General features: G+C 35.9%; 1 protein-coding gene across 1 annotated transcript in view; it reads right to left on the bottom strand.

Moving 5' to 3' along the window:
• Positions 1-14,369, bottom strand: part of LOC109065903 (laminin subunit gamma-3-like) — an 85,760-nt gene that overhangs the window by 31,012 nt on the left and 40,379 nt on the right. The window contains exons 6-10 of the mRNA XM_042724245.1: positions 11,941-12,123; positions 11,201-11,318; positions 8,778-8,876; positions 7,562-7,698; positions 7,044-7,160 (exon numbers count right to left, since the gene is read on the bottom strand). Coding sequence (XP_042580179.1) covers positions 7,044-7,160; positions 7,562-7,698; positions 8,778-8,876; positions 11,201-11,318; positions 11,941-12,123 — 654 coding nt within the window. The remainder of the gene's footprint in view (positions 1-7,043; positions 7,161-7,561; positions 7,699-8,777; positions 8,877-11,200; positions 11,319-11,940; positions 12,124-14,369) is intronic.

Below are 14,369 nucleotides of genomic sequence, written 5' to 3'. Positions count from 1 at the left end.
CATCAGCAGTCAAGCTTGCCATTAGCTCTACTATATTTCTTTTGTAGCAGTAGTATTTAAAATACCAGTAGAAAATGCAGAAGCACTGAGACTTTTTCTAAATTCAATAGCACAGGACTGGTGTTCTTGTACTATAATTATGTATAGATACTGTGCTTTATCTATTTTCTGAGGCAACTGTGCAAACAAAGTGGCTTTATGCAGAAAAATGCAAAAATATTTTTTTTATGCATTCCAAATTCATTTGCATGATGCAAAAATTGGTTTTGGAGCATTGCAAAAGTTATGCATGAACAATATGAAATATGATATTTAAAAACAATTCAACTGAAATGTGTTACTTATATAAGGATTATTGCCTCCAGGAGCTTCAAGTCAAGATGTCTGCAGTGCAACAAGGCACTGCAAATGTAAATGGTATACAGCAAACAGCGAGCCAGCACTTTAATATAATTGATCAATTTAAAAATAAAAGATGCACAGCAATGCAAAACAAAGTTATTGATTCCAACAGAATATTAGAATTAAATAGAATATTTCAATACTATATATATAAAAGTGTCAGGTAATATAAAACTGCAATTATGAGAAGGAATTCTGAGAGTCTGACAAAATTACGATGAATAAATTCGAATAAATTCTCAACTGCGGAATGAAAACTGAATATTAAAACATACCATTACAACCTTGTTTTATCTTATCCGAACTCTTTGTAAGTTCTCAAGCTGCACACCCTTTTAAATAATGCTAACACCCATCCCAAGGGATGTGTGTGTGTATACTTGTTTATGCTTCATTGTTGGGACCAAATGTCCCCACAAGGATAGTAAAACCTGAAATTTTTGACATTTTTGACATCACGAGGGGAAAAAAAAATAGTACAAATAGTAAATTATGTTTATCTGAAAGTGTACCAATGCAAGCAGGTTTTCTGTAAGGGGTAGGTTTAGGGTTAGGGGATATAAAATATCATTTGGTCAGTATAAAAGTAATAGAAGTCTATGGAAGTTCCCCACAATTCACAAACATGTATATGTGTGTTCGTGTATGAGAGAGAAAAAATTTAATCATTTGTTTTTGTTGGGGCGCATCCAAGCAGCTGGTGCCCCAGGGTCTCGCAGGACCATAATTCCTCCTTGGGGCCACTGTATCTGTAGGCGGTTAGTCTTTACTCCTCATAGAAGTTAATGCTTGCTTCAGTCAAAGAACATTTTCCAGAGATGATTTACACATCTCGGGACATAAAGCGATAGTAATACCTGTGAAAAATGTGATAGAATAGGATGGAGGGGGTAAGCTAGGGAAAGACACACTGTAAAATTTTTGCCCAGACACTGTAATGGCCAGTGGTTACAGTAAAATTGTTTTATTGTTTTGGGACTTTGAGAGAAACACATACACCTGCTGGCGGTGATTAGATGCTCTGCTTAGGGATAGAGGTTCAGTAATGTCAACCCTTCCTTTTCTTTTACTCTCAATACTTTTGTCTTATGGGCCATTCACACATCTTGCCTTTACAAGGCAAAAGAAGTGCAAAAAAATAAAAATAAAAAATTATAAATAAATAAATAATATAAAATAAATAAACTGCATTCTATGGCCCCTTAAACATGAGTTACTCATTTAGGATCTGTAATTTAACGTGTGAAGTAACAGAAAATATTAAAATGTTCCAAAGTTTCAATCAATACACAAGTTCAAATCATTTACTTGTCTAATTGTGATGCTGTTATGGAATACGTGGCGACTCATAATTCTTTGCATATTGTCGCAAGTCAGTACAAAAATCATAGCAAAATGATTGTCCTTCCTGTTATCTAAAGCATTGGCCACTCTGTGGGATCAAATCTCTCATTGGACCATTATGTGGCACCCCTAGGAGTTTCTTGTTCCCATCATCTCTTCACCATCGAACTGAACCCTGAAATACATGCACGGCGCCGCATGCATCTCCTGAAACAAAGAGCTGTACAACATTCTAAGCCCTGGCAACCTGAAAGCTTGTTAGATACTTAGCAGGAGTGTGTTTTCTTCTCCGCCCCCCTGCCGTTCCACATGCGGAGACAAGTATGAGTCAACTTCAACAAAAGGAGGCTAAAATATTCTGTACCTGTTGGATTCCTGTTGTTTTCAGGTCTGACAGAACGCTGAAAGCTTCGCTATGAGCTTGTTCGCAAACTCCAGCACCGGTAGAGATGCTAAGGCAAATTTTAACTTGGAAAAAAATGGTGAAACAACTGAAGCTAGAAATTAGAAAATATAATATAAAAGTAATGTTAGCAGTTCAAAAGAATACAATATCCCTCATAGCTTTCAGCACTACCTGTTTAACTCCCATCTCTTCAAGATCAAATTTGATTAAATGGAGGTGTTAACCCTGTCTCAGACAAACAAATTAATCGTCACCACGACGACAAAGCCTGGTGACATTTAGCAAGCCGCCGTCAAACTTAACAATCAATCTGGGCTTTAACTTTTCCCTGACTCAATTAAACCCACCGAGCCTCATTTTAATTTCCTCAGCTTCACACAAACAATCCCTCTGAGGGGATGGATTGAGCATCTTGGTCGTTTTCATAAGGAGAGGCCTGCTTAAATGCATTTTCTACATCTTTCTGGGGTTTTTGGTTTGTACTTTAAAGGCCAGAAGTTGAAGAAATAATCTCTAAAGTAGCGGAAATGAAACAATTTATTTTTAACATTAAATGTTTGAACAGTTGCAATAAAACTCAGACCGGGTAGACGACATATTTAATGTGATGTGAATGAAAGCAAAGCTGTGAGTCCAGTCCATTCAACACTATGCAAATGGATAGTTCACCCAAAATTGAAAATTCTGTCATCATCTTTTCTTCTGTGCAACACTAAAGAAGATTTTGCCTAACAGTTTTGACTTCCATGGGCATGTTAAAGCAAGGACAACAACACTGAAGCATTTTTCCAAATATCTTCTTTTATCTTCCACAGAAGAAAGAAAGTCATCATTTTCAAATAGCATGGTTTTCATTTTTTTTTTGAGCAGACTATCCGTTTCAATTCATGTATAATTGTCACAAACCACATAATTTCATATGAACAAAATTATGCTACAAAAGAAACATTTATTTTTAATGCATAATTTTAATTATAATTAAATATTTATGATTTAATATATATTTATTTACACTTTACATAATTACACAAATACAAATAAATGCAATGATAAAATATATTAAAATATTAACTATATATATATATATATATATATATATATATATAAATTTATATATATGAATTTTATATCTGCAAACCCATAAGACCTTTGTTCATCTTCTGTGATTTAATAAAACATATCTTAATATGTGTTCCGAAGATGAACAAAAGTCTTACGGGTTTGGAACGACATGAGCGCAAGTAATTAATGACAGAATTTTCATTTTGGGGTGAAATAACCCTTTAAAGGTGAGTAATTAATGACAGAATTTTCATTTTGTGGTAAACTAACCCTTTGAGAAAAAATAAACTGCTAAAAGGGTTTCTGTATTTCCTAAAGCTCTATTAAAGGGATAGTTCCCCTAAAATGAAATTACTCTCATGTTGTTTTTTTGTCCATAAAATGGAAGTCAATGGTAAGCAAACTGTTTAGTTACCAACATTCTTCAAAATATCTTCATGTTCCGCAGAAAAAAGTAACTCAGGTTTTGAACAACATAGCTTGAATAAATGATGAAAGAATTGTAATTTTAAGGTGAACTATCCCTTTAAGTTACACAGTGAAGATCCTCCAGTTGTTACGCAGAAGAGAGGCAGATCAGTCAGTGAGGGGGGACACAGACTTATAAATCAGGTATTTATTCAGTATTTACCTCATTGCAACCACAGTGAGGTGTGCTTGCACTTTTTCCCGGTGTCATCCCACGCCACCCACTGCACTAAAAAACCCAGCAGCAGCATCAATGCGGCATATATCAGACCTTTTAACAGAGGAGTCTGGCCTTACTGCTGCAGTTCTATATTTCTGCATTTTACAATCAGTACAATCTTACATATGGGAGGAGAAGTTGGGTTGGATATCACGATTAAACCCCAGCTTTAAACATCAATCTCAGTGATTAAAGGATTGAGCCTAATTTGTGCCACTTGTTTCAGTTTATCACATTTGATACGTTTCACCAGCGAGTTCTGATTGCCGGAGAGATTTATTCCAGGCATATGGTTGGCTGTTAGGGTGCACTGGCCAAGTTGTTCACGGACACAATGTGGTACCTGGATGCATCTCTCTGAGGAAGGGAGAGGTTTAGATTTCCCTCCAACACTCTTCCTTCTCTAACTCTAATCTCACAGCGACCTCCGTTTCTCTCCATCTGTGTTTGTGACTCCGAGACAGCTTGTGACCAGCTTTAGGGAGGTGTGTATGTGTGTTTATGTGAGCGTGTGTGTGTGACATGTTGTTTTCTCCTCAAAGCTATGATAAATGTTCCACTCTGTCCTCTCACCATGGAGCAGATGTACCTCTGGGGAGATCACACACACATACACACAGTCTGGCTCAGTCAGCCAGCTAAACTCTTGGCTTGGCTGCTTGGCTATGGTATCTTGTCTCACCCCTCTGTTGACATGGCAGCCTCAGCGGTGTCAAAAGCCCAAAGCTGTGCCTAGCTAGATGAGCTATTCAAGTGAAGAAACATTTGCACACAAACACACACTCATAGCATCTATAAAACTCCTTCCAATACTCAAGACAGACTTAATCAGTTCCTTAAAACGTTCCTCCTTCACATTGAAATTTCCTAAGACCGCTGGTGTGTAAAAAGCATTAAAAAGAGCCAAATAACGTGCACGCCACAAATCAGAGAGTGACATTCATGAAAAGGATACCCTTACTAAAAAGTAGTATACTTCAAGTTTATTTTATTAAGTATACTTAAGTAAAGTTAAAGTATATTTTAAAGTATACTTTATGTAGCAAGTATACAAATATCAGTGTTCTAGTAGTATACTTGTAAGTGTACTGTTTCAATACTGCCTGGGACTAAATTGGCCCACTTTCTAGTATATAAAAGTATACTTTTAAGTATACTTTAAGTATAACAGTAGTAAGTTTTGAGTACACAACTAGTTTACCTCTATGTCTGTAGTTTGTACTGCAATTATACTAAAAGTGAACTTATAGGTATACTGATAGTTTACTAATTAAATACTTTGTACACTTTGAAGTATAGTCTCAGTAAACTACTAATTTAGTAGTTTTATACTGCAAGTATACTCATTAGTTTTCTTTAAGTGAACTTTACATCATACTTTAAGTATACTACTATGTCCCTATTTAGGTTTTAATTTGTATATATTTTGTTATATGAATATCTGAAAATACAAAACATCCAAAGAAAGAACAGGGTATCTGCTTGTAAACAAAAACATTTTATTCTAACTTCATGCATTCTTTTTTTAAACACTTTAATGTGGGTATGTTTCATAAAAAATAAAGAAATAACATTTTCAACAAAAAGCTAAAAAAAGACTATGGATTGGATTCCGAAAGATAATCAAAACGTAGATGGAGTCGATCAACATCCCAAAGCTTGACTGTAATTATAACCTCTTCATCGGTCGACATTTTATTCCATAATGTTACAGTTTTGATGCTGTTTCATGTCAGATGATCATGTTACATGTGTTAGTATGACTTGTTTCTTTTTCTTCTTCACTTGTGTTTTTTTGGAAATTCTGTAAAGAAGATGTGTACTAGCGCCCTCTACCGTATAACAATGAAAACACGGATTCTAGGAACACAAGTATAGCTCAAATATACAGTATTTAGACTTTTTGTAAGAATAAGTCAAGTATACTTAAATATCATTTTAAGTATATTTCTGAGGAGTACATTAAAAGTAAACTAAAAGCATACTTTCCTATTTTTAGTTTAAAAGAAGTATACTAATACCACACTTGAATAAACTACTTTTTCATAAGGGTTACCTAAAAAGTCCTTGGGTGTTGTTCCAGTTGTCATGGTGGCTGTACTCTAAAGCAAATGCACGTGAATGACGAGATGAGAGTGAGTGGGAAAACAGAGAGAGGGAAGGAGAGCACATGAGATCATTAAACGCATCGAAGGAGCAATAGATCTTGGCGCATTTTAGCTGAGCGGCCAGAACGGAACAAACAAGCTCTGCGCCACAGCGATAAGAGAAATGGCACCAAATGCTGCAAAGAGCTGCAAAAAGGGCAACGCCGCATCTCTGTGGCCAGTCGATGGTGGGAAAACAAAGTTGAATGAGACTAAACATGCACATTAGGACCTTGTGGATACTTATGAAACCTTACTATTCAATATAGGGTTAGGTTAGGTTAGGTTAGGTTCAGTTTATGCTGCAAAAAAAGCCACATTTGTGTATTTTAAGAGTATTCGGTACAATAACGTTGCGTTGGTAACGTTGTATTTGTCTATGTGCCACTCGTAATCCATCAAAAAACTTCCAGACATCCAGACATGAAGAAGTGCTGTTAACAGGATTTCTCCCAGACAAGCAGTCAAGTTGGTCTGGCTGAGTGTGTCCCCGTGGCGGTAAATTGCTGTGTAGACAAGAGTAAATCCCCTCAGCCTGTCCACTACACTCAGGGGACCTGGACTAAAACTAGCCTCTGGACTGGCCTGTACAGCTGGTTTATCTTCAAAGGCTACTCTATAAAATACTATTTATGGCCAAGCATACTAATTCTAGCCCACTGTTTATCATCTGTTTGTTTGTTTGCATAAAAAAGAAAGTTTGAATAAATTACACTACCACACACAGTCAAGCTATGGTAGGTTCAGATTAATCAAGTTGCTCTGAAAAGAACAGACTTGATGTAAATCATGTGAATCAATTTTTACAGGTTTAGCTTTAAGGTATTTTCTGTGTCATAAAAAATATTCTAATTGGCAGCATATACTATATAACAACTTAACAAACGTGACAGATACTGTAAATCTCGTAACTAGTCTAGAATAGTTTCAAAGTAGGACAACATCTACAGACACAACACATGTTTTAAAAGGGAGTGTATATTTGTTGTCCTACCAGGTGCTTTGTAGAAGCCATTCTCCTCTCTGTAGGGCAACAGATAGACTTCTCCCTCCTTCCAGATGAGGGACTGTTCATGCCCTCTGGTGAACACACCCTTCCAGCCATCTGGATCTGAACACAGAGTACACACAACAAAATCTGATATCATTGGTGAAAGTGCTTCCATTGTGCATTTATTGTTTAATACAGAAATGCTCTTTACAAATTGAATCAGCATAACAAAATATTAAACTGAATCTTAAAATGTTAAAATCAGAATGTGTGTGCATGATGGATGTTCACCAAAATAATTTTAGATGATCCAAGGTGTACCAAAACTTAAAATCCGATTTTAAACTTATTTTAATGTGTTCTCAGTTCTTTTGGACCCCACTATATATCTCAACTATTACCTGGAAAATAATACAAAAAGTGTTGATAAAGTGTGTGATTGCAGTAGGAGGCAGGAATTGTGAACACTGATATTCAGAATGTAAATCATGTCAAAACAGTATAAATGTTTGATAAATCACCTTCTAGGAAGTCTGAAGTAATATTAATTGCCATGTACTGATTGGAGGATGAACAGGCTAGAGAGTGTCCAAAGCAAAAGCATTTTTTACAGCCATCTGGGTTTTCCAGTTGGAGGTTGAAAGAGCCTGGTTTACACCTATAATACACATAAAGACACATAAAGCAGACATAGGGCCCTATTTTAACGATCTCAGTGCATGGTCTAAAGCGCACGGTGCAGGTGCACTCAGGGCATGTCCGAATCCACTTTTGCTAGTTTAACGAAGGGAAAACGGTCGGTGCGCTCGGGCGCATGGTCTTAACGGGTTGTCCCTATTCTCTTAATTAATAAAGGGTATTTTTTTCGGTGTAACGTGCAATAAACCAATCAGAGACTCATCTCCCATCCCCTTTAAAAGCCAGTTGCGCTCGCACCATGGCGGGTTTCTATTTAAATGGCGGAATGTAATTTTTCATTTAAAAAAATGTTTGTGTGCTGCTCTGTTTCCTGTGTGTGTAATAAGCAAAGTGTACGCGCATTGTGCACCCACCTATAGGTGCATATAACTAACGCGCTCTTTAAATAACAAAGAAAAAATATTGTGCCAGACTTTAAACCAGGTTTGAGTTGGTCTATGGCACACTCTATTTTCAGTTCCTCAAAATAGCAACACGCCACACCTCTTTTTAGACCAGCACGCGCATTTGCGCACAAATGGGTAAATGAGAACTGCGTCGGGCTGAAACTAGCAAAAACACTTGCGCTGCATTGCACTGGGTGTATGATAGGGCCCATACAGTACACTGGTAGAGTGTTCAAGTTTCCTCACATTTATCAAAACAATTTATGTAAAGATCTGAAAAATCTGGAGCTTATTTCTTGAGCTTGCAGTGTGCAGAGAAGAGTGCAAATAAGCATTTCTCCACTGATTTATTATAACTGGACTTACTTGTGTATGTGTGTATGATGTGACCTAATAGGAAGCTTATTAAAGGAATAGTTCACACAAAAATTATAATTCTGTTTGAAACACTGAAAAATTCTTTAGTTACCTAGTGTCTTCAAAATATCTCCTGTGTTCAGCAGAAGAAAGAAACTCATACAGGTTTGGACCAACTTGAGGGTAAGTAAATGATGACAGAATTTTCATTTTTGGATGAACTATCTCTTTAAATAACAAAGTAAATATAGAAGTAAATAGCTATAGTATGCAAGGGTGAGAACCAGTAGTTTACCTGTTGCAGGACTGACCCTCCACATTAGTCTTGCAATGGCAGCGTCCGTCTTCGGCTGAACATACTCCTACACTGCCCCTGTTGTCACACTCACACAACCTGTTTGAACACACACACACACACACACACACACACACACACACACACACACACACACAAACAGATGAGAGAGCCACAACTGATGTGCCTGTAGTGTGCGGGTCAGTTGGTTGACGGCCTCAGGTCAGAGCTGCTCTGTCAGGTGTAAACTTTTTTTTTTAATCTCACTATGATCTTCTACATGGCCTGGAACCATGGTTTTACCTGGCTTGCCATTACCCATAATTCTCCTATCTGACAAGTAACCTCCCTCCTCTCGTTTCTCTCGCATTTCATCTTTTTTCTTTCACGTTTCGCTCCAGTGAACCAAATAATTTGCACCCAAAAACAGTGACCCACATGGGCCACATGAAAGTGTAGTGATGTATAAAATTTTAGTTTGTCGTTTGCCTTTCTCCTGTGTTTTCTTCTGCATTACACCATTATTTGCGTCACTGAATAAGCAAAATATGCAAAAAGCAAATCTTCTCAGGTGGATATAATCTTTACACAGCTCAATACTGAAATGTTTTTCTTTCTTTCATAAAATAATTAAAATAACAGATGCAAAATTAAGTATCAGTACAACTGTACCAGACTCTAAAGCAATACATTCAATATAAGGCATACATTAAACAGCACAGACGACCATTACATTCCTCTGCCTCCCCCTAAAATTTCAACATTAAAAAAATTAATTTGAAATAACAGATATTCCAGACTCTGCCTGACACTTTTATATTTGTCATATGATAGAGGAGGTGTACAGTGTCCTAATCTACATTGGTATTATTGGGCTGTTTTATTTGTTGGTATTATTGGACTGCTTTATAGGTTTTATTTTATCTCAAGACTGCCCAACTTGGGTGGATATGGAATCAGCTGGCATCAAATCTGGTCTGCCTCTAAATTTGTTTATATTCATCAGAACTGAAAGAACTTTAAAAAAAAAAGGTTTCTAACCCTATAGTTATAAATGTGATTGCTGTATGGTATCATGTGAAAAAAAAATGTAGGTGCCTTTTACCCTTTATGATGTTTTAGTCCCATTTGACTGCAATACAAAGTTTAAACTAGGCAGATTAGACACAGGCTTCAAGATTTGGGCTGACAAGGGCATTGAAAAGATAACAGATCTATATGTTATTTGAGGAAGTACTGTAGATAATACACACAATATTCCTACAAAACATTTAAGTATCTACAAATAAGAAATTTTATACTCAAATCACAAACTAATTCCCTTTCTATGCCATCATTGTCTTGGAAAGGGAAAAGACAAGAAATTGCTTTAGTAAAGGTTTAATTTCATCAGTACACAATACTCTGGTGTCAGGATCAAACAACTCTTTAAACTATAAGTTGGAAGCCTGGAGATCGGGTCTAAAGGAGGATATTCAGATGGATATCCCTGACACTTTCTTAAGATGTAGTGAGTTTAAAGATATGCTATACCATTGTATATAGGAGTGTAAAGAAGCCAAGAATTTTTGGAAAGGTGTGAAAAGGATGATAAAGGTCATCCTTGGTATTAACATTCCACTGTCACCTTTACTTTTTTTTTTATTATTCCAGTTTTATCCTAAGCAGTTAAAGTGGAATATATATTTATAATTATATGTATTCTTCAAGCAAAAAGTCATTTTTGTACCAAATATATACCTGAAAAAGTATTTGTGCACCAAATATAGGAAGCTGGCTGAAGAAAATGGTAACAAATATATAAATGGAAAAGATATATACATAATTTTTTTTTTTTTTTTGATAGAGTTTCAAGATGTGGAGTTGGAAATGTGTTGATAGAAGACTGAGGTGATACTGTATATTAATGTAAAACACTGAGAAGTTATTTCTTCCTTTGATTTTGATTTGTTCCTGTTCTCTTTGTTACATGGACATTTATTTGCACAAATGTATAGTTAAAATGTAATTGAAAAAATTCATAATAATAAAAAACAGACTACCGTTCAAAAGCTTGGGGTCAGTAAGATTTGTTTTCCTGAAATAAATTCATATTTGTATTCCCCATAGATGCATTAAATTTAGCAAAAATGTCAGTAAATTTATAATGTTATAAAAGAACGTTTCCTCATACTTTTACAAACAAGCACTTTGGTATTACAATGTTTTTTTATACATTTTATACATTTATACAGAGTCGTTCCTCTTGTTGCTTCACAGTATTGCTCTGTTGCAAAGGTTAGTGTGAAGTATATTAGCTTAATTCTGCTCGCCATGAGTTTTCAAATGTACTAGTCAGACATTTCTGCAGAATTCTGCATTCACGAATCAAATGTTTTTCTCTTTAGATGAATTCTTGGTAGGGATATTCTCGTTCTCATTACCTGCATCCACTAGGGCCGAGAGAGTGGAAACCTGACTTGCAGATGTCACACTTCACACCAGACACACCTGGCCTGCACATACACACTCCCTCTGCATTACACTGCAAACTCACAGAGCCTGGAGAGAGACAGAGAGAGCGAGAAGACAGGTTTTTGACAGACATTCATAGCCTTTGGGTTTTTTAATGAGTACATAGATAGTTTCAGTTGCATTAAAGAATCATTTCCTTATCTAAAAATTCAGCCAATAAAGGTTAATAAATGCTAATTTTAACATATCTTATACACACATTTTGCCACCTGAAGCAAAATCAGATATTTCAGATACAAGACGGACACGATTAGTATGTATTAAAGAGCAACAAATAATTTTAAAAGTGCACGATTTTTTCCCTGGCATTCTGGGAATTTAAATCCATTAATATTGCAATATCCGAATGCAAATTAATATTTAAATATTACACCAATAGGCAGCATATTTAATGTATTTTAAATAAACATTTTTTTATCACCTGTAGTCTTGTTAGTATTACCTATAGTAAAAAGAAAATCCATGTTTGAATTTGAGTGTGTGAGAGACTTTTCTTTGCTGTAGTCACTTTAGAGCTGTATATTTGTATGCATATATGTTCATTTGCATGAGTTTATGAGATTCAAGACTGATTACATGGGTTGATAGAAGATGTGAATGAGTGTGACTGATGCACAATTGGTTTGTTGAGTGTGTGTGTATAACTCACCCACTGCATTACAGTTACAGTTTTGGCAGGTCTGCTGTGGTAAAGATCTAAAGAAGTTCTCTTTGCATCTCTCACAGTGAGGGCCAGCTGTGTTTTCCCTGCAGCCAACACAGCGCCCCCCACTTCCTGTGCTGCGGTACTGCTCTGCATCAAACACACATTCATCAGCAAGACCATTTAAATGAACGGACAGAGGAAAAAACAGGCAAAACAAGAACAAAAACATGGAGACAGAGGAAGAGAAAGATGTGGAGGAATGTATAAGGATGGGACAGAGGAAAAAACAGGCAAAACAAGAACAAAAACAAATAAAACTGATTAAAAATAGCAGATGATGTTCTTCTAAAGCTTTCGGTCAAATTCACACCAGTGTGTTCAGTTTCAATAGGCTTTAGATCACACACACTACCTAATAACATCCCCTGCCACAGGCCCCTACTTCTCAACATATCATCGAACCAGAATGCAGAAAGTCAGCTTTTTATGCACCCCGCTACCTAGGGGGGCATTGTGGGACATTATTCGTTTTATTACAGCTCCGTCAGTCTATTGACTCTGCAATAACCATCACATTATCACTTTCTAATGGGACACAGTTTCTCGAGCTGCCACTGAAAAAAGGAATGCATGCTATTACAATAAAGGAAATGTGCTAAGGAAAGGGAGAAATGCTTATTTAAATGAATTAAATCTCAATTTCTTTTACATTAAAATACTTTCCTAATGAGCACAGACAACTATAAGTAAACACATTTTTCAAAGATTTCTCTAAAACAAACTAGCATTCCAAAAGGGTTTTGTAAAGTAATTCATTCCTTAATTCATCAAAGATGCATTAAATTGATTTAAAGTGACTAAAGATTGTTACATTGTAATGCTGTTTTTTATATTCAAATAATTTTTGGGAAAAAAGTATCATGGTTTCCACAAAATATTAAATACGCAGAAAACACAACTGTTTTTACTGTGATAAGAAGTATTTCTTGAGGAGCAAATAAGCATATTAAAATATCACGTGACACCGAAGACTAAGTAATGGCTGCTTGAAAATTCTTAGGAATATATTATATTTTAAAACAAACTAAAATAGAAAATTGTTATTTTATAAATCTTTTTACTTTTACTTTTTTAAAAACCTGGACAGACAGGTGAAAACTGTTACTCAGCTACAGAAAAACCACACAAATACAACCAATGGTGTGAACCTGGGGCAGGACTATACGTGTTCCTATGGCTCAGTGGTAGAGCATTGTGTTAGTGGTGCAAAAGTTTGTGGGTTCAATACCCAGGGAATACACATACAAAATGTATAGCCTGAATGCACTGTAGGTGCTTTGGACAAAAGTGTCTGGTAAATGTACTATATGTTTGTTGAACAACAAAAGACGGGCAGAGTTCTGAAATCATTATTTTTTGCAATTCTGTTCAGTGCCACTAGTGACAGAGAGAAAGAGAGAGAGAGAGAGAGAGAGAGAGAGAGAGAGAGAGAGAGATCGAGAGAGAGAGAGATGCAACTACTGTGTTCAAAGACATCAAAACAGACTGAAGAAATGGAAACAAACTTAATAGCAATTGGTAGTATTTTCTAATTATGTCTGGTTTCAAATAGTTGCAACATGTTTTAGTAAATATGCACATATAAGATAAGTGTGGACATAATAAACATTTATAGGTAGTCCTAATTACTCTTCTAATTTTTAGTCATGCAAAGTATAGCATTGCAATTTAACAAAAAATTTCCATTGCATATATAAAGAAAGTAGTGGTATCAAACAAACCATACGAGAACATTCTTGAAAAGCAAAACAAGGATTTTGTGCTGTTTGTAAGCTAGATTTCCATCTTTTCTCTTACACTTTCAGATTGGAGGGTAAAAAAGACATCCCTTGTCCATCTGTTTGAAGTATTACAAGAGAGGCATATGGTGGAAGCTTTCAGAGTCTGCCATGCAAATGATAAACTTGGCAGAGTCTGTGACGAAAAACTTTGCGAAGCAACCATGCACGGAATGCATCGACAGTTGACTCCACCTCCTCACCAACAGATAGTGCTGCTTTTGCAACCAGAAACTTGTTTATTCATTAAATCCACTTTGATGAGAAGGAACAACAATTACCAACAGAATCCCATCTGTTGACCACTGAAACAGAGAGTTAATTAAAGAAACGTGGAGCTTAGTGGAATACAGAATGAAAATAATTAACATGGCTTTTTTCGCCTTATGGGTTTATCAGAATAGCCAATTACAGCATCCCCCTAAAGTATTTACCAGAGACGCATGACAGCACACACGCACACAACAGATTACACAAACAAAACTTTCTTAGTTATTTTGGTAAAAAGCTAAATGGTGTGTTGTTTGATTGAATTACTGACTGCTGTGAGCATCTTCGTGTAAGATTGTGCTGTAAATACAGTAAAGTTAAAGT

This window comes from Cyprinus carpio, chromosome B5 (genome assembly GCF_018340385.1).
Source record: "Cyprinus carpio isolate SPL01 chromosome B5, ASM1834038v1, whole genome shotgun sequence".
Lineage (NCBI taxonomy): Eukaryota > Metazoa > Chordata > Actinopteri > Cypriniformes > Cyprinidae > Cyprinus > Cyprinus carpio.
Note: the sequence above shows the minus strand (reverse complement) of the source record. Positions and strands in the feature narration are given on the sequence as shown.